Below are 23,797 nucleotides of genomic sequence, written 5' to 3'. Positions count from 1 at the left end.
TCCAGGAAAATACCAAAAGTTGCAGACAGCTTCTCTGCAACCTGATGGGGTGCAGTACAATAATATGGTGCGTACAGCTTGGGAGGTGCTACCTTTCCCAGTGCTGCCAAAATTATTGTGCCACAACGTGGTCCTTTTTTATGAAACGCTCTGAACAAGTGGGATGGAATTTAAACATTTCCTGACTCGTTACCCAGAAGTTCTCTTGTTAGGGAAAACTGTATTTTGTAGGATATTTCACTTTAGGACACAGGACTGCACAGCCTTCACTTGGACCAAAGCTGTGATGCAGCAAAACTATCAGCAAATCTCTTCTCTTTGGCTTTGCTGGTTTTTATTGATGGGCATTTTGTATCCGTTGGTGGTTGAGAGGCTGCCCAATGAGTGGGATATCTCATGGATATAAGGAATTTCCTTGGCTTCAAACCTGGCYGATGTGAAGTTCCCATCCAGTAACTGTGGTTCTTGTGTTTGACAAATGAACCTCCCTTGATTGTGTAGCCAAAATTATGAACAAGGGTAAGTTCATACTTGGAATTCATAGTATTTCTTCAACTCAATAAAATCGAGTGGAAGCCTCAGAGAAGCTCTGAGGCATAAGGAAAAGAAATCAAATTTCATGTTTTCTAATCTTGCACACATTAAATTTCTTTTACAATGATTTTCAAGCTGCGCTGTATGAGGTCAGCTGTGTTCCTTACCTCTTCTGGGGAAACTCTGCATATGTTCTTGAGTGTAGGAACATTGATTTTTTTTTTTTCTTCTTTCCCTCCTTTTTGGTAGTTTTCCTCGTCAGTATTATATGAACTATATTTAGGCTCTTGGGAACTGTTAATGGTTTTGAATCATTAAAACACTCTCGATGTGAACAGATAACATTTATCATTTGCTTAATAACTGTCGTTTTGTTCTAACATTGAATAACATTGCCACTTGACTGGTTGCAGTCTTTTTTAAGGGAGGAAACTGTATAGCTGTATATGTGAAAAGTATTTCTTTGTACAAAAGCAAAGTATGGCTTTTAATTCCTTGTGGGATTCTGGAAGTCACCCTGGTCCAGGGGAAGCCTTACAGCTTCAGACCGTCACGTCAGCCAAGTGGGCGAGTTGGGCCGGGAATCGCAAAGGCCCTTCATGATGTGGAGATGATGCCGTGGCCTGGCTAAATTCTTCATGTGGATCTTCATACCAAAGAACATTGTCTTTTTTGAGTAATGCTCTTAAAATTTGCTACGTATTTGCAGGAAAGCAGTTTGATTTGTGGGAATTAAAACTTAACTAGGCCATTTTTTTTTTTCTTGGAGAACCTCTAGTAATTGTGCTCGGCTGTAAAACCCGCACGTTTATGAATAATCCAAGTGAAAGATTAAACATTCTTACCTAAGCCCTTTTCCTCTTCACGTTTTATTCTGTATTTTCCTGGGATATCTATTGGATATAGTGAATATGCTGCTAATAGCTGAGGAGGGGGAAGATCGGGCACTAACGTCCGCCGGGTGGTTTTCCCATCGGATGCGCAGCCTTGGCTGCGTTTCCGGAGCCGTGGGAGCACCCGCTCCACTTGGTCACGCACTGAGGTGCAGGTGGTTGAGGCCTTGAGGATGAGTAGGGTTTTGTCAGGAGCTTCTTGTCACACCRGAAAGGCAACGTGTGATCCCGTCCATCTGTTCATTGCCTGTGGCCTATCTGATTTGAGCAGGCTGTGTATTTTAAAACACTTTTATTCTGTTTTCCTGCTGTCTGTTTTCTGTTATTAATGAATTTCCATCCTATTTTTTTCTACTGTTTCTATGCAGATGTCACAGACAGAAGGTAACAGATTTCAAAACAAGTAGTTTGGGGCAYGTTTCTCCAAATAAGTGTCCAAAGAGAACGCCCCTCTAAAGGAAGAGAGATCCAGAGAGACCTGGTCCTTACTAATTTTGTTTGGCACCAGGTGCCTGGCTAGGCTTTCAGATGCAGCAGAGCATGAACAACTTTACCCTAGCTATCCAAAAAATAAAAAAGTTRGAGTTGGAGCCATGAAAGAAGTGGGTTTAGATCAAATGAACAGAGACCTGGGCAGTTCTGGAGGAATGAGGAGCTCCTGGAACTGCTATCCCCTCAGCTTCCCATTTTTTTTTTTTTTAATTGTTTTTTTTCCTCCTATTTGGCATGTTGTCTATCTGTTTTGCAGTAAGTGAAATCTCCTAATAAAAAAAAAAAAAAGCTGTTGAAAATGTTGAGGAGGTGTTTTGCATGTGTTGAAAGCTCTTGCATTCARGTTATGTCTGCTCCATAAAACATTGCTCAGCGAGGTTTGTATTCCAAACAAATATTCTTGTAAAATCAGGATCTATGCTGATGTACACATAATATATTAGTGGAGRAATAATCGTCCTTTGGTGCTTGACAAACAAATTTTCTGTTTAGTTTTAAACAGAAAATTGCCAAGTTTGCTTCACTGGAGAAACTGCCTTTGAAGAGATTATGAATGTCACTCTTATCCTTTTATTACAGTCAGGCAAAGTAAGCAACTGCATCCTGTTGGGTTTTATACACGAGCCTTTCGGTATTGTTTTTGTTAGGGTATTTATGTAAATGCTGTCAGGAGGCAAATGCATTTGTTCAAGCAAAACTATACTTAAGCACCGTGCATTGCATACTGGTTTGAACTAATTAAAATCATATTGTGCAACAGGTTTATAGATCAGGAAGCCGGCCTTCTAATTAGAAAGGGTATTAAAAAAAAAAAAACTTGGAAAATAAAGGCTTTATTTTTTAAAAAAAAAAAAGTGAATCTTGATGGTAGGAAAAGGATCTTAGCGCTGGTTCTCTGCCGAAAGCTGTGTTAAAAGTCAAGCCTTTCTCTTTTGAAGTGCACGGCGTCACGTATCGAGAGATTTGTGGCTTTTAAATTGCTGCTCATTAGGGACCTGYGCATTCAGATCCCTCCCACAGCGCCTGCCCGGTTGTGCAGCCTCCTCGTGCCGATAACAAATGACAGGCCGGCTCCCTCCGAGGGAGGCCTGGCTGGCCCGCTGAGATCGGGGCTAGATTGGCTGGCACATTAGGCCTTTCATCCGCCTTAATGTTTAAGCTGCGCCTTAATTTTTAAGCTGCACCTCTTTTTTGTGGTTCTTGCTATCACCGCAGAGAGATGCCTGGCCAAAGGGAGTAGGTGCCTTCTTGAGGCTCTTTGAGAGCCTTTTAGGCCAGTTATTGCTTAGCTCTCGTTCCTCCATTTTAATAATTGAAAAGTGTTTATTTTCAATAACGTGTTGGGTGTTGTTTCAGCCTACAGCGTAAATGTAATTATTAAAAGCAAGCGATAGCGTTTAGGTGGTGGAATTGCTGCTCCTTCTTTCTGTGGCTTTTGGCTGCTTTAGCGGGAGGAAGGCACATCTGCTTCATCCTTGCTTTTGGTCTGTAAGGGAAAGATGAGCAGGGTTGGACCTCTGGACATCCCATCCAGCTATTCATTGCCTCTTTGTAGGTTGGAAATAAAAGTACATGGTTAGTATTAAACCTTGTAGGGCCTGGAGATGCTTTGCAAGAGGTTCTCCATCACTGGGACATCGTGGTGCTTCCGTGAGGCTGTTGCCACCGCGAGCAGAATCTGCTCCGTTCTGCTCGTGGGCGCTCAGGAGCAGAACCTCCTGCAAAGCAGAAAACTATTACTGGTGTGTGAGAAGGAGAATCGGGGCTTTTGCCCCTTAGTTACAGGTGGGCTAACTCAAGCATTGCTGAAATTCCTGAGAATTGCAGATAGATTTTAAGGAAAAGTAACATTTGCAGGGGGTATTCACCTTGGTGTTTTAGTTGGGACCCGGCAGGCGCTTTGAAGCTGGCTCTTCTCAGCTGCTGCAGGCAAGACCTAGGYGCCCCTAAAAGGAAAAACACCACCCACCTCCACCCCAAAACAGCCTGGCCCAGGCCCAGGGCTGCGCCCCATCTCCTCAGCCACGACACTTCTCCTGTGCAGGTGTGTTCCCACTCATCCCCAGCATTTGCTAATGAACTCGTAGCCTCAAGTGTTGAATGCAATATTCACCCTTAAATAAAATAACGTAGAGGAGGCTTAATGTAGATACCCGCTRCCCATGACGTAGATGAGGCTGAGGTACCTGCTGTAGAGGCTGAAGGCTCCCCAGGCTTCCTGGCCAAGCCTTCACCTTGCACCTTGTCACCCTGCCTGGAACTTCCCATTTGCAAGCTCGTCTCTGCCTCTGAATAATATGAAGAGGAGGAGGCAAAATTGTTCTTTAAAGCCTCCTTTTTTAATGCAGGTGGAGTAATATTAAGGCTTATGTTGAAAATTATATTGTATTTGACACAGTTGGCATAAGCTGTTCAGATTTTTTTTTTTTTTTAATAGGGATAAAGATGGTTCTCTGTAACYGTTTCCAGAGGGGAGGCTGATAGGAAAGCAGGATTAATGCCCAGGGTCAGTCCCTGGTACAGGGTTTGCAACTTGTTTATGTTCAGGCAGCGTGAGGTGCTGGCAGTTTTTGAGGGATGCTCCTCATGCTTTGCTGGTTGGCATATGAGAACACAGAGAGTTGATTCTGACGGTATCAGAGGGCATTTAGATATGACACGGTTAAAAAAAAGTCAACACACTTTGAGAACAGAATTCTGTTAGTTTTATTTCTCTGTGGACTTTTAAAACTGGAACTTCACAGCCCTCTTCTAAAATACCAGAAACTTGCCTTTTTTTCTTTTCTGCCCTTTAAATGATAGCTACAAAGGAAATGTAGGACTTCAACATGAACTATCGTAGAATTTCATTTATGCATTCTTCCTACTTATCACATGCATTTTCTTGGGAAAAAAAAAAGATATTTTTTACATGTTGGACATAAGCACATTTGAATATCCGTGTTTACTGTTACTTAAATGGACTAAAGCYGGGCTGCTTTCTGCTTTTAAAATCCTGTCTCGGCGCTCATGTATTATTTAGCTAGCGCTCCTCAGGCTGCAGGGAGCTGGGGATGCTTTGGCTGAGCCGCTGCCGAGGATTCTCTCTCGAAATCCCACTTAATGCCTTCTGGCTCCGTGGATCATCGCCGTGGCCCTYGTGTTGCTTGCACATTAATTACTGCCGAGTGCAGCTCGCCGCCTTGGCCCCGTGGCTGCTTTGCTCCATGTGACGCTCACTTTGTAAATGTCAATAAAATCAAGACAAAACCCTCTAGTGCAACTGGAAGTAACAACTCCGTATTTTCCTCATTAATTTTGGCAGCAAAGTAGCCTTACGAAGCAGTCTGCAGTGAAACACCAGCCAACAGAGTCCCACACTGTGGGTATAATTACATATTTTTGCTTGCTAATCAGTTGAATTTTTCTGTGTACACTATTATACTTTAATGGTTCTGTTGCAATACCAAATTTACTACAATGTTCTCTTGAAGAAAATGGCACATCATAATTTTGTGTTTACTACAAGAAGATATTAAACTAAATAATACATAATGATGCCGCACAGATTAACCAGCTTTTTAGCTCTTCTGTTCCTTATCTCTCCTTTAATACTGTTTTAGGACAAACATCAAGTTATTTGGGAGGGAATTACCAGAATTACTGAACTGGTAAATATAGCCATTTGAGTGGGCTGGCTTGTTCCTGACTCAAAACTATTAGATTGTAATTTTAAGATGAGCTTAGTACTTTCATTAYCCTTCCCACAACTCACAGAGCAAAAGGAGGCTGCAGCCAGCTCAGATAAGTAGTAAGCTCATTAATTACAGGCTTTACCTTCCTGGTAGGTCCAAAAGGGACTTGATTAAACAGGCTCTTGGAGCGCRGCACTGTGGAGGGCTGCGGAGGAAACAGCTCCAAGAAATTCTCCGGGCAACTTCTGGATTTTGAATCCACCATTAAAGGTCACTTGCTGCTCCAAGGCTTTGTTTCATACTCACTTTTTTTTATTATTACTATTTTTTTGTCCAAAGCAATTGTATACCTTTCAAAAAAAAACAATTACGCTGAGCAATATTGAAAGCAATTTTTTAATCTAACATCCTTCCTATTATCTTGGTTTCATTTTTTCTGTTCCATAAAAAATACAGGGGGAAAAAATCAAGTTATTCTTCCTTTTTTTTTTTTTTTTTTTTAACATGGTCACACAGTCACTGCAGCTCCATGTTGTTATTACAAATAAATTGGTAGTAAAAGATCCTGGTTTACTACAAGACTCTCTGTTTAGCTTAAAAAGAAAATTTCCCATCTGGGGACRTTTTGTCTGGCACTAGAAGTGGAAGGTAGAGTATTACGGTGATAGTTTTATCGCCTTTAGGCCGCGTGTAGCTAATTGGGAGTGAAAGCTGTTGTACGTCTATTTTTTCTCTATTTGACAGATTTTATAATGAACTCTGACATTAATGATTTCTCAAAGAATAAATAATTTACTTTTTGTATTTGATTAGTGATACAGCTTTGTRTAATGATCTAATGTTGTTTTTATGGGAGAAAATGCACTTAATATGTGTGATCTTTTTGCATGCAGCCTAAAAACATTTGTTATTTCAATGTTGATGCACGTTGCTTGTGGCCTAGGTCTTTAAAATTCCTATTCAGAAAGCATTTTTTGTAGATTTGATTTACCTTGTTGATTTGATACACACGCTTTCATATAGATTACAAACGAGGAATATTTGAGACTTTTTATTGATAATTAGTTCTTATAATTGTCTTATAATCCTGATTGAACAAACCTTGTTCATACATCATTTTCTGGTTAATCTACTGTTTACTTTTTTTCCTCTTGTATTTATTCCATTTGAATACATTGTAATGTGTTCAACTGGATTTACCTATTGCAAGGCAATTTTTGTATAATTAATGCTGTTAATTAATCTGGCTTGAAASAGCACTCCAAAGTGAGAGGATGCTCCTGTGACTGCAGGCCGAGAAGCATCTCAACCAAAGCTTTTCTTCAGTGGTTCATGGTAAAAACAGATTAACACAAATGAAAATGGTGCAGGCAGGAAACGAGTAAACCAGACATCACCCTTTGAATAATTCCTGGTATTCCTGTAGTCCGTGAATATCTCCTTGTTGATCTCTTTGCCTTACACCTTTGTATATTAAGTCCCTTATGTCATGCGAATMACTTTCAAATAAACTTTTAAGCTTTTAAATATACATGTATATAGCCATTTGACACACACATATATGCGCACACACACGTATATATGTGCAGGTGTTTTATATAAATAATCTGTATGAAAATACCTGATCACAGGCACACTTTGTCATAATTGATGCAAAAAAAATCTTAAATTTAAATTACAATAATTCTTATTTAGGAGAGGATGCCAGGCTTTGAAAAGCCTCTGATCTATGTTAAGTAGTGCCATAATTGTTTGTCTGTTTAYCGCTATTAATAGCATTTCAAAGGTATGCATTGGATTTCTCACTGAATCCAAGGTGTAACTCCAGAACTTCGACATGCAGAGCTCTCCGGGAGGTGGATCCTACATCTAAGGCATTCTCTCCTTTAGTGACTTTACCTGCTGAAACAGCTAACCACTTGTCTTTTTTTTTTTTTCTTTTTTTATCTTTTTTATTATCATTTTAAAAAAAATATTTTTGGTAAGAAGATGCATGTGCAAAATACCTGTAGAAGCACTGCTTTCAGACCTGTCCATACTTTATTTTTCTAACTTACCTTTCTCCTTGCAATTTCTTCATCTTATCTCTCTTGCATATACCTCCTCAAACTGCCTGAAGGGTCAGGGATGGTGAGAAGTCCAGTTGACTTCATTGCTAGGAGAGGAGGGGATTAGTCTTGGAAAGAACCAAAAAAAAAAAAAAAAAAAAAAAAAGGCACAGAAAGCCTTCAGTCTTGAAAGCTGCTTCTTGCCCGACCTGCCCATCTTCTGTATCCTTGTCAGATTTTTCAGGGAAGCGGAGCTCTTCAGTCTCATGGAATTCGTCTCATATTGTGTCTCTTTCCGCTCTGGCTTGGGCTTTGAGTCTTCCCCAGGCTTTTCCAAAGCTTTAATTTGTTCTTTTGCTCTAGCAATGATGTACAAATTGCTGGTGGTAGATGCATCCCCGTAGCTAAAGAGAAAYATGTCATTCTGTTGTGAACTGTATCTAATGTTGTGAACTGTATCTAAATATTTAGCTGGCAGTTGTACTTTGATAGAGAAACTTGGAGGTTTCCAGTCTGCAAACACCTGTGTAGAATGCCTTGATTTCCATTTTCTCTGTAAAGAGAAGTTGCTCTATGTCATCCCCATGCATTTCAGTAGAGGAAAAAATGGTTAATATTTGACATAATTTTCTTCTCAGTGTATCTTGATTTATGCTGCCATGGCAGTTCAAGGGCCTGTTGGACTGTGAGGCTGCACCACTTACAAGGGTTCCTTTTACACAGTCCCTGTTCAATTATTTCTCAGTAGCCGGTTCTCTGAATCCTTGACCTGTGCCTGGCAACTTCCAGCTGATGATAGTGCATAAATTTGTATAATCATTGTGTGATTACTGCTTAATAACTCTACTCTGAATATGCAAATGTCTATTCAGGCTAGGATAATTCATCTGCTGTGACTAGCCCCCTCACTTAGAATTTCCAAAGTGTTTGCAAAGTAATAGAGCTTGCCCATTGCTTTGTGTGGAGCCTTAAAATGCCAGATCCTACAGAAAAGGTATGTTATKAAAAAAAACCCAAAAGCCTATGTTTTTTATGAATAGAGAAAAACAAACAAATTTCTCACTTTGCTCTATATTTTTTCTGCTTTAATTTGCTTCTGCCAGGGTAGCAGCACACTTGTTCCCAGAATAACCTTCCATATTTATTTCTGTATTAACGGTGCTTTCCATGTTACACGAAGGACAAGGTACAATATACAGAGCCAACGGCTTATGTGAGTCTGAGGTGCTCACACAATGTTCCCAAGAAACAAGCCCCAGTAAGAGCCTGTTGAAAGGGCAAGTGAAATTCAGTATTAAAGAATGTACAGTGATACATGTAAGTGAATTAATAACTTGCAGCTCATCATCATCCTGCAGCAACAAGATCTTTGGCATACGATGGACAATTCCTGGAAAAATATGCTCATTACTCCTTCACAGCCAAGAAAGAGATTTAACATTAGCAACTGCTAGAAAAGACCCAAAGCAAAAAACAGGGAACATAAATATAGATACTTTATCTATCTATCTATCTATCTATCTATATACACACACACACTAGAATTGGAGTTGTGCAAATTGGTTCTGTGCTTCACAAACGTGTGCAGTTTGGATGCTTCAGTCTAAGAAAGGATACAGGGCAACTGGAGAATGGAGATGAATAATCAACAATCTGGGGGACTTTCCCCGAGGGGAATGAGCAAACAGGTTAGGATTTTCAATCAGGGAAGAGAGGTCTGAGGTGAGATGAGAAGGAAGTCTATGAAATGTGGTGTGCCATGGAAAGGATCAAGGGTGCGTGTCTTCCAGCATAATATTGGAGGGCCCTCAATGAAGGCATTGAATGACAGGTTGAAAACTGACATTCTTCACGCCAGAGTTAGGTAATGCCAGGAGCTGTGTATGGTGAAAGCCTGTGTGGACTCATTGAGAGCTTCTTCAAGTTCATGCAAGAAAAATGTGTCCAGAAGGATTCAGAAAAACATCTTGGCCAGGAGAATTCTGAGGGGTTGAAAGAATAGTCTGTCATCAAAGCACAGACTTGTTTAATTTGCCTTTGGCCACTATCTGAGATAGGTTGTTTAGGCAGATGGATCTTGAGTCCTGGCATCTTGTCCRTTCCTCTCTTCTTAATTGCATTTACATGCAACATCAGAACATTAGAGAATCTCTTTTTTTTTTTTCTCATGTGAGTATTATTGCCCTTTCAGGCATATTTCCTAAGTTTKCAGGTCCTTGGATTTTTTTTTTTACTCGGAATTTCACTTAATGCTTCAGAAGACTGTAGGAGGAAAAATAGACTGCATTGTTCTACATAGTAGACAGAGATTGATATCACAGTAGTAGCCTAATTTCATCAGAAACCGAAGGGATATTGTGGAAAAAGAGCAAGATTTTAAGAATAATAATGTGGATATTTATAGGGATCTTCTCCTGTGACTGAGAGAAAGCACAGAAGTGATTATTTAAAAAAAAAAAAAAAAAAAGAAAAAAAAAGAAAAAAAAGAAAAAAGTGTACGGAGATTTCTTTAGCAATTTAAGGGTCATATGACAAAAAAAGTCCAAATCTCTAATGTCATCCCCTTGAATTTGAACAATATCATTAGGTTGGAGGCTGATTCAAAATCCTAAATATTAGCGGAAAGCTTAACTAATGGAATTAAATGTGTATTTCCAGAGTAGGGAGAGCCAAGATTGTCTCTAACCTACTCCATCCGTTCCCTGCCTCTTCAAAGAGGGAAGCCTCTATAATTTCTGTCACCTCTTCTGATTTTTTTTAAATCAATTCTGTGTGCTTTTCCTTAATGGAAATAAGAGGCTATGATGGAGGGTTGCATGATATTGGACTCCAGAGCTATTTTCTTGGTAATTCTTTTTCTCTAAACAGAAATAATAGTGCTCTTGCCATGAGTTGAAATCCAGGACAGAATAAATAGGTGTCCTAGGGATGAAACCTGGTTAAGACTTTTTGTCTTTCWGATCTGTGTGGTATCCTGCTGCAAGTAAAGCACTGTGTCTCTATAGCAGCTAAGGAAGGGGGGGAGAAGGAGGCATTTAAGAGTCCCCAGAAGACCACGTTTCATCATGATGTACCACATGAAACAAAATATGCAGCTCCTTAAGAGATGCCAATTTTGGACCCTGTGAGGAAGTTCAGATGAACGTGAATGGATTTTGCTTTCATAGCAGAGCCTGCARGTTCGCCAGGCTTCTGCTGATGGCTTCAGCTGTGCCTACCCACCAGGCAGGCTCTGTGCTTGCTGCGGGGAGGCGGTTAGGGCAGAGCTGCCTCCTTCCCCTTCGCAAATGCACGGGCAGTGTCAGGTGTCCCCTTTGCTGAGACGGTTCCGAGGAAGCGGATGGCTGCTTCGCRCAGGCCTTCACGTCAGCGCTCGGCCTGGGAAGTGCTGGGGACACTGTTGGAGCCCTTCCTTGCTCCGTGTCCTCCTGCCAAAAGCGTGGCATTCAGGCGGGTTTGTAAGGCCCGGGTTTGTGCTAGCCTTTCTGCCGCCACGCGGGCCAACGGGAGTGGGAATCCGGTGGCGCCATGGAGGGAGCACGCGCAGCCTGGGAACGCGGCGCCCTCCACACGGGATGGGACCAACCCCCCGTTTGCTGCGTAGCTCATATGAAGGAATTGCCCAGGAGTTACTGTCCACATGACTGAACGGCTTCTGGTTGGCAATACATGTATTTATTTAATTTAAGTTTGTAGTACTCCAAGGTATTGAATTTTTTAAACACATCTGCCCAAATGTGTGGCTTTCCCATTATTCTGTACTTTTCTCCAAGTAGGATTGTGTGATCTGTGCACTAAGTGTAGAACGGGCTTAAAATGTAAAAATGCGTGAGTGCCTGAGCTTCATTTTGAACCCATCTTGACTTGCTTAGTTTTGCCCTTCTTGTAAGTGTGTGTGTGCCACGGGTACTGCTTGTGTTGGATCTTCCAGGTGTTGTGTTTGATGGGAACTGCTTGTAGATTAAGGACAGCCTTCTCATAATCCATGCAATTGTGTTTAACAAGTAATTCCAGACACGTTTTACCACGGCAAACAACAACTGAGGGTTTTTAATGTTAATTTGGGAAGATTCAACCAAAACTATACTCTTAAATTTGCGTTTCAGTATATAACTTTAAAGTAAGGTCTCCATTTCAATGCATATATATTACTCTTAGTGGGTTCTTTGCTGTTCTTTGCCCTTCCTATCAGAATATGGAGTTATTCCTTCTTGCTAKTACTTTTTTATTCCACTTGCCCTGCAGCGTGGTTCAGTAGTGGCAGCCAGGAGGACCTGGAGGTCTACGCATGGCTCTAATGAGGCCTGTGGTGCTAGCTGGGTGCATTGGCTCCTAAGTGAAGATAAAAGCCTTCTGAGAACTTGAAGGACAATATGAATGAGCACCTCATCAGTAGCTTGAGCTTCAAAGATTTTAACCTTTTAGTTTTCTGTGTCTTGATTTGTCTGAATATAGACACTAGACCTTTCTGAAACTGAGAATATGTAAGAAACGAGCGATTTAGATTCATTGTGGTAAAAGCTGACCCTAGGTCAGTAAAAAATAAGCATTTCAAAATGTACCGTACCTCACTGCGGTCCTGTGTTTTGAAAAAGGAGAGTTTTAAGGCTAAATTAGATTATGTTTTTAAACTCCTCKAGATCCTGACTAAAGAGTACTATAAAGATGTTAAATATTTGGAGTTAACTGTATTGGGGGTCTGTGAACCAGTGCATTGAAATAGTGTTCGTTTCACTGAACTCCCCCAGGCAGWGGCCATCCCTGCAGCACGAGCTGCGGGCTCCCCTTTAGGGATGGCCACCTTGGTTGATGGGATGAGCAGCTGTTGTCTCCTGCTGGGCACCATTTACCRCCCTTGGACATCCCGCTTGGAGAGGCTGCTGTGACTCTCCCCCAGCGTGATTCCCATGGAGCTCTGGAGAGCAAAGTTGCTTTCTTTAGRCACATCCTCTGCAGTGATGGTTTTGGGAGGCCTCTGGAAACACGCCTGAGTGGAGTCTCCTTCTCTGGAGGTCTTCAAAACCTGCCTGGATGCCGCCCTGTGCCACATGCTCTAGGTGTGCCTGCTGGAGCRGGAAGGTTGGACTGGGCGATCTCTACAGGTCCCTTCCAACTTTGAATATTCTGTGATACAGGGAGGCACCATTTGTGTGCAGGCCTGGCCTTTCCCACGTGGAAAAGCCCTACCTCATCACCAAGCCATGCACAGTTAATTGTATCAAATAAGCTCCTCTCCTGAGTTTCTTGGAGAAAGCAGAGAGAAAAATCCGGAAACCCACTAGAGAGCACAAATTAGTATGGAGGAAAAGAGCATATAGATTCTTGAAATGTAAGATGATAAATCTGCATATGTTGTTTACACCATAATTTCAATTTGTCCAGGCTCAGACTGCAAGGTCACAAAAGAAGTTTGGGACTTATTATTCCCAGAAGGTTTGCACTATTTTGCTGTGGTGTTTGATTACCTTACCATTTTTTATTACCATCTGCACTGCAAGGCTAGTTTTGCTGAGGTTATTTTTTTAAGCAGCATCCCATGACACCCTTAATTCTGTGTTTCCTGTGTTTTTGCTTCATTTGCAATTTTAAGAGATTTTCTATAAGAAATAGATTTATTCTGTATTGTATCAGTAAATTAGTTTGTTTTTGCTCTGTAACCTTAACCCCTTAGTTCTGGAGAAGAAAGTTGCTTTACGAAAAACGAAATTAAAAAACACTTAACCTTTTAACATCTTTAACTGTGTGATATAGAAAGATTTTCATCAAAGATGACCTCATTGGTTTCTAGCTTATTTTTAACTCTTTGGTCTTTAGCCCAGCCTCATTGTATCCGCAAGCTTTATTTTGAAGCATTTGATGGTGACATCTTTGTGCATCCAAAATCATTGCTTGCAGTACCATTGAAAAGAGGTTTTCTTTCTTAACTGCATTTGCTGAATTATTAGGAGAACAAATTGGTGTCTACAGTGAGCCCTAAAACATATGGATGCGTGTAATGAGAAGGCTAATATTATTCTTAATAGAAAAAAAAARGGGGGGACTGGTGCTCCTAATACAAAGCTCTTTGTTGTGCCTTGTATCTTTGAAGCTTTGTGCAAGAATGAATTGTTTGAAGTAGACAGCAAAGTGTTAAGCTCCTTATATACTTCATCCCTCAACGTATAGTTAATCTACATAGGTCTTCAAATTTAAGAAACCATCCAAACATTGCGTGAATCTTYGCCGCCTCCTGGGTGACAGCAAAGCAGGGACTCTAACCCTCCGTCAACTCTAGTGCTGATGTGATCAAAATCCCTTGGGAAATAACTTGGTCTATGAGCAGGAAACCCATATCAAGAAGCAGAGTTTTGAGCAGGGCAGCTGGTACCTTCAAGGAACCTGGTCCTTCTCCCTGCTACCCCCAAGGGCTGCCAGCGCTTAGAGATGCCAACCGAGTGTCTTGTCAGCAACAACGGCTGGTCCCAACGCTGGTGTTTTCCCACCTCTGTCTCACAACTGCAAAGTGACAGGGATCCTGGGTGTATAAATGACCCAAGGCATATACGTGATATCCAAAAACCCAGGTGGGAAGGCAGTATGGAGACACCTGGAGAAGAAGTCGGGTTTGAACATAAATGCCTGGATTTTTGCAGCCAATTGCATGAAGAAATTCCAGGAAGGGAACAGTAGGTTATGGCTTAACATTTTCCAAATCTATTAAGAAAATGCAGATGAGCATCTATRTATCAGTCAGATTTGATAGCTGAAATACCTGCAACTACTATATCAAAATTTCTCCCCTTTCTTACAAAAGTAATTTGGCCGCATGCCGTTATTCTCATGGAAATCTATTCCTCCTTACTGCACAATCACAATGTATCTTTGGCCCTCATTCCCTTCTCCTGAGCCTGTTGCCATTATCTGTAATTTCTGTCCAGTTATCATGTTAACAATGCTTATCTTGCTCTTACCTTATATTACTAGTCAGTGCACATGTTCAGGAAAACAGTATTTCTTGCATAAATGTTTTGTGCATCCTCTTTTCGTATTTTTTGAATAAATACAGCTAAAGCATGTTTTAGCAGAGACACAAGTGGATCATATTTAGATTTGCTAATCCACTCTTATCTTTGCCAGTTTTTTTCTTGATGTTAGCAGAGTGCTCATCTTTGGCAAGAGGTATTGCTGCTTGCCTCTTTGATATGAGAATTACTGAATTTATGATATGTAGTCCATATATTACTGAAAATACAGAATATTTCTAGCATGATTTATTGAATTGTCATCTTATTAAATGAAAAATGTGTACGTAGGGGTAATCTGATCAAATATTTCCTTGAGCATGGCAGAAAAAAAGTTACTGAAAAATTAAGTGAATTTGGGGGAGGGAGAATTATTCTGTTAGTGGAATGTATCAAAGTTGATGTCCATGTTTCTAGCTCTGCCTGTGCAGAGTGTTCAATCCTGTCCTGTTACTCGCCTTTGTAAGAGAAGCATCTGCCTTTACTTGCTTATTTTTGTGGGTACTTTCCTTGTCACATGCCAAACCTGCTTAGGATAAAATTTTCTCCATTGGGATTTTTTTTTCAATTACCTTTCCATCCTGCTGGAGGCTGATGAGCACTTGATTCATGGAGCCTGGGTGCGGAGCGGGGAGGGAAGAGCGGAGCGGAGTAACTGCAGGAAGCCGACGGGGACCATCTGTATCTCGCTTCCCTCTGCATTACCATCATGATAAAATTAATGCAGTTTAGTGGGGAGAGATTGATTCATCCAGGTTATATTCCCCACGTTTTATTCCCAGGTTATATTCCCCAGGTTTTTTATTCTTATATTCCCCCKGATTGCCCCGAGGTGAGAGGCCTCTCCCTCGGTGGAGGTTGWGCAGGGATTCTAGTCCTCAGCCTTAGTGCTGTTTTTATGTTAATGTCTCAGGAAATATTCATGTTGGTAAMATAAATAAATAAATAAAAATGTGGTGCCTGTAAGCATATGCTTGAGGTTTCACTGCATGCTGGGTTACTTGCCCTGCTTGGGTGGGGAAGGCATTTTGTAATTAACTTAAAAATATTAAACAGGATATTATGAGTGCAGGACAGATTTCAAACGCTCCTTTTCTTCCCCTTGAGGTTACAAAATATTTCTTCCTGCAGTAGCRTTGTCGAGTGTACTGGGCAGAGATTCCTAGTACGCCTAAAAGTTCGGCTGAGAGAGGGTAGGGAGGCTGCTTGTGTCAGATGCAGAACTTGCTTATGTCTGGTGGCTTCACACACGTTCTTGAACATGGGAAAGCTTCAGAAATTATCCCTGAAAGTTTAACAAGACAAGATCCCGTAATTGCCATTCTCACTATTACAAAGGCTTCCAAAATGATGCTGTGAACCCCGGTGGCACTGCAGCCAAGGAGAGCRTGGAGCGTTGGAAGGAAGCCTCGCTCCATCTGAAGTTCACGTGAACTTCAACAAKCAACTAAGGCCCAGGACACCCCAAGACAAGCCCGGCTTTCCAGCAGGCTGCAGGAGGCAGCTCCTCCAGATGAATACAATGCCTCTCTCTTTGCTTTCTTAAGCTTTTTGCTGTAATTACAGCAAATGGTTTCTTTGATTGTACGTTGAGATGGCAGAAACGCTGTGCCACGGAGTTTTGGTGGTGGTGGTTGTTCCATTTTGGGATTTTTTGCTGCTTGCTGCTATTCTTTTGCAGGCTCCTGAGGGCATTAAGAACTGTGCACGTTACTGATTTTCTTGCCTACTTAGCTGCAATTGCGACCTTTACTAATTATTATTCAATTAACTCCAGAGTATTGCATGAATAAATGCAGAATACATACTTTTTTTAAAAGGGCCAAAATGAGGTCTTTTTGTCTAGTTCATAAACAATATTTCTAGTTTTTAAGACATGAATAGGTCAGTGATTTAACATGATCTGTGTAATACAGAAAGAATCCAAGGTATATAGTATAGAATCCGAGGTATGGCATTTAGCTGGGAATCCATTCCTGCTTTCATAATTGGTAATGATAATTTTCTAGAATCTTGGATAGGACCCATTTCTAATATTGATATTTCAATTCTGCTTCACAGTATCTAGGTATTTTCTTTGCAATTAGCTGCTGTTGCCTAAGTGTCACTTTGTGCATTGAGCATCAACAAAAAGACCCTAAATTGAGGTGGGAAAGAAATGCGTGTGCACTCCTGGCTGTGYGTGAGTAAACCAGGCGGTCTCCACCGTGCGTATGCAGCCAGGCAGTAAATGTGGTCTTTCATTTGTGTGGATGCAACGTGAAGAGTGACTCTGCTAATGCAGTAACTTGCTGGCTGTGTTTTGCAGTGGACGGCTGCATCCACCGGGCTGCCGGGCCCTGCCTCGTCGCCGAGTGCCGCAACCTCAGCGGCTGCGAGACCGGGCAAGCCAAAATCACCTGCGGCTACGAGTTACCTGCAAAGTGTAAGTGCAACCCTGCTCAGCATCCTTTAAAAAAAAATCTCTTATTTTGTTGGTTTTTTCTTTAAAAATGTGTATTTGTTGTAAGCGCGTGGAGCTGTTGTGCATGTGTTGTTTCCCCGCAGCCTAATTCAGCAAGGTATTCATTTTACAGAATTAGCAGAGAGACTTAATTAAGCGTGTTCTTGTAATGCAATGTCCTCCCGTCAAAGCAATTGAAGCTCTGCTAAATTATTGGTTCCCCTCCGTTATCCAATGAAAACCTACATGTCTTTCAAATACGAACCATCTTTCACGTCTGTTCTTTTATGCAAGCTAAAACATATTCTTCCATATGCGTCACAGAGGCTTTGAAATGCTTTAGGAAGTATGAAAAAGCATACATTATTATATTTAAGTTCCATGGAGACATTTTTTTGGAAGTGTTGCCTACTTCATGCTCTTCACCCAGACTGATGGGCGAGCGCTTGGGGAGCTGAGGAGATCCAAGTGATGSCCGGTGTTTGCAGCTGCAGCGTGGAGGCTGATTGGCAATTACTGTGGAGGCATCTGTCCCACTTGAGCTTTCAGCAGCATGCGGGCCTGGCCTGGGAGGTTTTTGCACTGTGAGGGTGGGATTACCCCAATTCCCATCCTTTTGAAAATAGGAAGAAGGGTATTTGATCCAGATGCATAGGTGCTGAGCTAATCTTGGGTGGGGGAAAGCCTGCATGTTGGCAACATGGTGGTCAGATAGTCTCCTATATATATATATAAACATATATATAGATTTATATAAAATAAAAAAAATTATATATTCTTTTTAAAAAAGAGACTTCTTCATCTTTGAATCTTACGGAATCGTATACCAAGATACACTGATGCAAAGCATCAAGAACACACTGCTAAGAGGATATCATGGATTTAAGCTCTTTATTCATGTGCAAGCTGTATTAGGAAGATGGTTCAGTCAAATATGTTYACATCTACTGTCTTGGTTCTCAGCTGTGTCCAACCAAACACATAGTGCAGTAATGGGAGTCTTTTCAGGTTCTGCTGGYCTTTTAGTGTCTTAGGTAAAAAAGAAAAAGGTTTTGGTTCCTTCTTCATTGATAATGAGACCTACCAAGTATTTTTTTTGATAGAGATAATTGCTGTATATGGGGGAACTTTGCTACATTTTGTACTTAGATTTACCATATGTTATTAATTAATTGTGAAAGGTATTGATTAATTGTGAAAGAATAATTTGACTTCAGGGGAGAAGTTGAGCGAGGTCCAGGGAGGCTGTTATGCAGTGTTTGTATATGGCCAAAGTCTTGACAAGCTTCCTGTGTAATAGATAGGACTGGTAAATAGATATTATTAGCTGTGAATTAGTCACAGCTGTTTAATGTTTGCCCTTTTAAAAAGAGACATGAGAGGCCCTTGTAGAAGGTGCTGGTTCATGGATGCATAATTCCTCACATGTATTTTAATGAGCGAAATTAAATACGAAGGAGTGACAATGCAACCACTGAACTGTCTTTGGAAGGGAAAGGGTCACATCTGAGGCATGGCCTCCTTATAAAATTTATAGTAGTTTAATGGGTCCGGCATCCGTTTGGTTTTGCAGAGCAGGGTCTATAGGAGAGAGTCTTTTTTGTTTTGTCCTTTTGTGTAAGAATAGTAAGTAAAGCAATTAAAACAAACAGCCTCATCACTTGCAGAGTGTAACAAAACCTGTAACCACGGGGAGGGAAAAGGCAGTATCCTCTATAATGAATCATCTTAGAAATTAGCATTCAATCAGGGATGTCTCTATTTGTATTTGGTCACTTCAGGCAGTGGGGACAGGATCCCTGATGAGGGACAGGGGAAAATAAAAGGACAAGTGTTGTTTGCAAGCAGAGGCTTGAATATTAGCTACTTTTGGTTTCTTAATTGACATTTTCATTTTGTATTATTCTAGGTGTTTCATAACCCACATTTGTAAGGACCAGCTGTTTCTTTCTTTTCCTTGGTTTTAGACTCAGGAATTAGTAGAAATTGTGGACTATTCATTTGAAAGTGATCAAACAAGARGGACTCAGCAGTTGTGTTTTAAAGAGATTTGGAGGCATTTGGTATCTTTTCCTCGCTCCGTGCTGGTTTGTCACAATAATATGACAATTCCACTGCAGAAACAGTTTTGCATCCAGTTTTTGGGAGGAAAGCAAGAATGGCCCAGGAGGTGCCAACTTTACCATCCACATAACGTGTTACGATGCAAGTCAGTGTCAGCAGCTTGATGGGAGATTGCAGGCAAAGACCAAGTGCCAGCTCCTGTAACGTGAATTTGCTTTTCCCTTATCTATTTGGGTATATTGGAGCAGCTGCACTGGGCCGTTAAGAGTTGGTGTAGGGTAATGTTGTTTCTGCTGTTCTGGTGATTGCAATTGGATGGGTGCTACTCAATGTTAAATGTATTTCCAAGCATGCTGAATTTTTACTTTTTTTTGTGGTATGAAAGAATGAGTGTTGCAATCATTTCCCTCTGGGAATTCRGCACCTCTAGTCCTTGCTCCTGGGAAGCTTTGCTCGGAAGCAGTTGGCTGGAATCAGCCAGGCTGCTTGGGGCCACGACAGCCCCCATATGTGCTGCATGTTGCAGAACTCGGGCAGGGGYTGAAAACCCCACGTTGAAGCAGATCAGTGTTCATACATCGTGCAGCATGTTATTTCATAGACCCCTTTGTGGAAGCTGGAATAAGTTTGGGATTTGAAGGAATGTATGCTTTGTTAGGAAGCTGCTAGCTGGTAAATAGCATCCTTCAGCAATCTGCTTTCTTATCTATTCTATATTTATTGCAAACTTCACTGTGTTTACTTATCTTAAATAAGAAGGCCTGCTGTGTATCTTCTTAAATGAAAAATTGCAAAATAAGGCTGGCTGAAAGTAAGGCAACYGCTGTGGTGGTGGTTGGTCCTCTGGTTTCCATTTCTTGGGCTTGTAGCTGTGTTAGAGTCGGGGGGTCAGCCTGGAGACACACAGGTACCCTCTGTGTAATGCATTGGTGGGAGAATACATAAAACAATGTTTTTCTCATCTTTCTGGCCTAATAATTAGCAGCCTAAGATTAACGTGTCTGTAGCTTAGAGATATTGCTTTATAGACACCACAGACTATGTTTCTGAAAGCCATGGAACATGAAAACAGAGGTGAAACCAAGTGGCATTTTCTAATTGCTGCTTAATGCAACCTTGAGTATGTTTCTGCAGAAGTCAGTGCAATCCCCATCTATCTTGGTTGCTGCCGAAGCCTGCAGAGAGCCCCTTCCCCCAAATGCAGCCATCCCCCACGTGGTGCCGTTGGCCTTCAGCCTCTGAGCGGTGCTCTGATAGCACCATGCAGTAAAGAGCAGGTGAGTGAGACCTGTTCAAAGCTGCCCAAACGCCTGCTTTCTTCCCCATTTGATTAACAGCCTCCCTTGACTCCACCGGCAGACGATGATCGGAGGTGAGTTGTGTTTATGGCAGGAGCCTGGGGTCCATAACAGCCTCAGGGCTTGTTATCTGCCTGTAGAGGTCCACAACAAAGCGGAGGCCATCAGGGCGCGTTACAGAARTAGAGCCAATTCCACCAGATGTTTAATGGGCTTCAAACCCACTGAAGATACGGTGCCAACATCCAAAGCAGGTCATGGTTRCGCTCGCTCTGGCAGCAAAAGGGCCCCAAAGTAACTTTTTCCTACTGTTAGTATTTGGAGTAATCATTTCTTTCTTTCATTGAAAAATGTTTGATAATAAACCCCTCCAAACCTAGGAAAATAAAATCTTATAGCTTCTGATACGGGCTAGAGCCAGCTATTGGTAAATAAAATCTGAGAGCAGAAGTACCTGCCTGGAAATGCTAGGGATTTTTTAATATGTTGTTTTATGTTGTTAATAAAGCTATAATATATAGAATAAATTTTTCTGCTTGCTTGATATTTTTAGTGCTTTAAGCAGTGCCCTTTAGGAAATGCCATATATATGCGTAATCTTTTGGTCCAAAGCTGCCGTGTAGATCAATCTGGAGCAATAATGGGAATGTGCTCCCAAAGACAATTCCTGCTGTGAAATAAGCAGTTAGGAGGAGTGCCAGTATTAAACGCAGTAGGAGAAATCGGGCTTTAGATTTGTTTAATCAGATTAAGAAGTGGAGATTAAAAAGTGTGCTGCTCCTAACATATAGGCAGGATTTTCGGGGTTTAAAAGATGAACGTTTGGAGGGTATGGTTTTAAAGCAGGGCTGTAAAGGTAGACGCTTAAATCTCTGCCTATTTGTTTTGAGCTCGCTCACAGAATTGTAATTAGAAGGTTAATTGTGTGGAAACACTCCGCCAAAACTGTACTGCAGCATTCTATAGCTGGTCAATTGGAAAATGGATTTTTTGATTCAACAGATTTAAACATATTCTAGGAATTTCCAGGATTCCACGAGGAACTTCATTTCAGGTTAATTTGTTGCACTTTTAAAACTTTGATTTCAGGGGATGTAAGATTTGCATCAAATAATTCCAGTTTCCTCACGTGCCAAGAGTCTGACAGCTGGTTTCTTCAATGAGTGAGGAGAGGGTGCGTTACCTTTGCCTGGTGCCTATTTTGTTACCTGCTTATATCATGGGGAAGTGATTTTAGGCTTAGCTTTAGGCGACAGGGTTTAATATAGTTGGAGGTTTGTGAAAGTTGTGCGTGGCCTCCAGCAAGGCCCTTTCTGCGCTTTGCCGTGCCTCGTCGGTGGGATGCCCACCACGTGAGTTACTGCTGAAGAAAGGTTTTAGTTGGAAGAAGCTCTAGAAGGGCATTTTCCTGAAGTGCCACAGAGCTGCAGCAGGTGTTTGTTGTCCCTTTTCGTGTTTTTGAATCTTTATCATTGCTTACATATTTAAAACAAAATTTAAAAGAAAGCAAGCAAGCTAAGCGAAGATCCAACACCTCTTTTTCTTGAGTAGTATTTTTGTTGTTTAGTATGGGAAATAGTATTTTTTAAAATGGTTGTGAAAACCGTTTATTACATATCTCTTTTTCTTTTGAGTTGTGTCTACGTCTCAAAGCCCCATTTATATCTATATTATTTGGGAGTTGGACTAGATGATCTTTAAAGGTCCCTTCCAACCTTAATGATTCTGTGATTCTATATTTTATAGCTTTCTTGCAAGTAAGTGCAGTGATGTCTTTATTGTTATAATTGTTATTATTGTAATTGTAATAATATTGTTATAATTTGACCTAATTGTCTCCAGTGGTCTTAATGACCAGCTATATTCACCATTAGCAGTAGGATACATTGCAAAAGCTGCAGATGTCATGGAAGGGAAATATTAATGATTAATTCTTCAGTGCCAAAACCCGTTTACGTTGTCAAGAGGCTCTAATGGTATATTTTAAAGCTTTGTCAAGCTTTATGGCTGGTCTCTCCCTCTGTGCAGRCTCTACACACAAAACTCAACACCCAAAAGGAGACGTAGGGACTCTCAGGGAAGGTATTTCTCAGTTTGCACTGAACAAGTTCAAACATCTCCTTTTCTTCCAAGTCTGTCATCAGTTTGGGTAGAAAAAGGCCAACTAGCTGTACCTACGAGTTGCAAAGTGTGGATATGAATCAGCAGGAGTATGGAGTGTTTTTCCTTGGATATGAGCCCAACTCGTGTACACTTTTTAGGGAACAGGTTCTCATGTTGGGGATGGAGCGGGGCCTCCAGCGAGTCAGCTCCCCAAGTGCTCTCGTTGCCTCCGYGGATGCTCCAGGGATGTCCTGGGCAGCCCAGGCTCCTCCCCAAGGTTTGGGTGCTCTCCTCATGTTTAGTTTCTATGTACAAGACTTTTTTAATATGTCTCTTAGTTCAGTCAAAAATCGTTTTCTCTGCAGCGTGTCTTTCCACAGTGATGGTTTATATTCGTTCTCCCAAATATTTTGACGCTGGAGTGATGTGTGGTGCCTCTCAAGACCAGCCTATTTTATGTTCTCCATAACTCCGCACATCTCTTAGATATCATTGATCTGTTTATATTCCAAAAGGTATGAGAATAAAAAGTCAAATGTTGAGTAGAAAAATGAAATTTCTGATAGCAACAGCTGACAAAGGGGCAGGGGCTGCAGTGGAGATGTTTATGCTCCTTTTCCAGCAGTGGTTATTGCAGCTCCCATCCAAAATGTTCCCTCTGTAGCCAAAAACCTTTGCTCAGTATTTGAAGAATTAATCTTTGATGCATGAGATTTTTGCCTGCCTGAATCTTGCTCATCTCATTCTAAATGGTGATAGAAATTGCTTACTGTAGTAAAACACAACATTAACCTCATAGTGTGTTGGCACTGCATGATTTATGCTGGGTTAGGCTTTGAAAAATATGCAGCCGGTCTCCCAAACCTGGATTTAGCTTATAAAATATGTTGGCACAGGCTTGGGGCTCGAATTGGAGCACTGACTGCTGATCCTCCATCTCCCAAGGGTGGAAAACGGGTTTAAAACTGAAGCCTCTCGGAGGACATTAACTTGGTGTCATTTTTTTTTTCAGATTAATAATAATTATGTAGCTGGGATGTTTTAAAAACAGTGCTGCTTTATTTTTTTCCTCTGCCAGCAGAAGTGTAGGATTCCCTTTTGTGCTGAATCTACTTATTAGTTAACTAAAAATAGGAGAAAATATTTGCAAATGGAGATAATCAGATCGTAGGTAACAAATAAGGACACATAGTTATTTTCATTTCACAGGCATTTTTAAAAACTTTTCTTCTAGTCACCCCAATCCC

The 23,797-nt window shown here is 41.1% G+C and overlaps 1 protein-coding gene across 1 annotated transcript in view; it reads left to right on the top strand.

Annotated features, from left to right (window-relative positions):
* MACROD2 (MACRO domain containing 2) overlaps positions 1–23,797 on the top strand; it is a 680,006-nt gene that overhangs the window by 212,031 nt on the left and 444,178 nt on the right. The window contains exon 5 of the mRNA XM_026036601.1: positions 16,951–17,067. Within this exon, the coding sequence (XP_025892386.1) occupies positions 16,951–17,067 (117 nt within the window). The remainder of the gene's footprint in view (positions 1–16,950; positions 17,068–23,797) is intronic.

The sequence above is a fragment of the Nothoprocta perdicaria genome, unplaced genomic scaffold (genome assembly GCF_003342845.1).
Source record: "Nothoprocta perdicaria isolate Ctin4 unplaced genomic scaffold, notPer1 scaffold_181, whole genome shotgun sequence".
In the NCBI taxonomy this organism is placed as follows: domain Eukaryota; kingdom Metazoa; phylum Chordata; class Aves; order Tinamiformes; family Tinamidae; genus Nothoprocta; species Nothoprocta perdicaria.
Note: the sequence above shows the minus strand (reverse complement) of the source record. Positions and strands in the feature narration are given on the sequence as shown.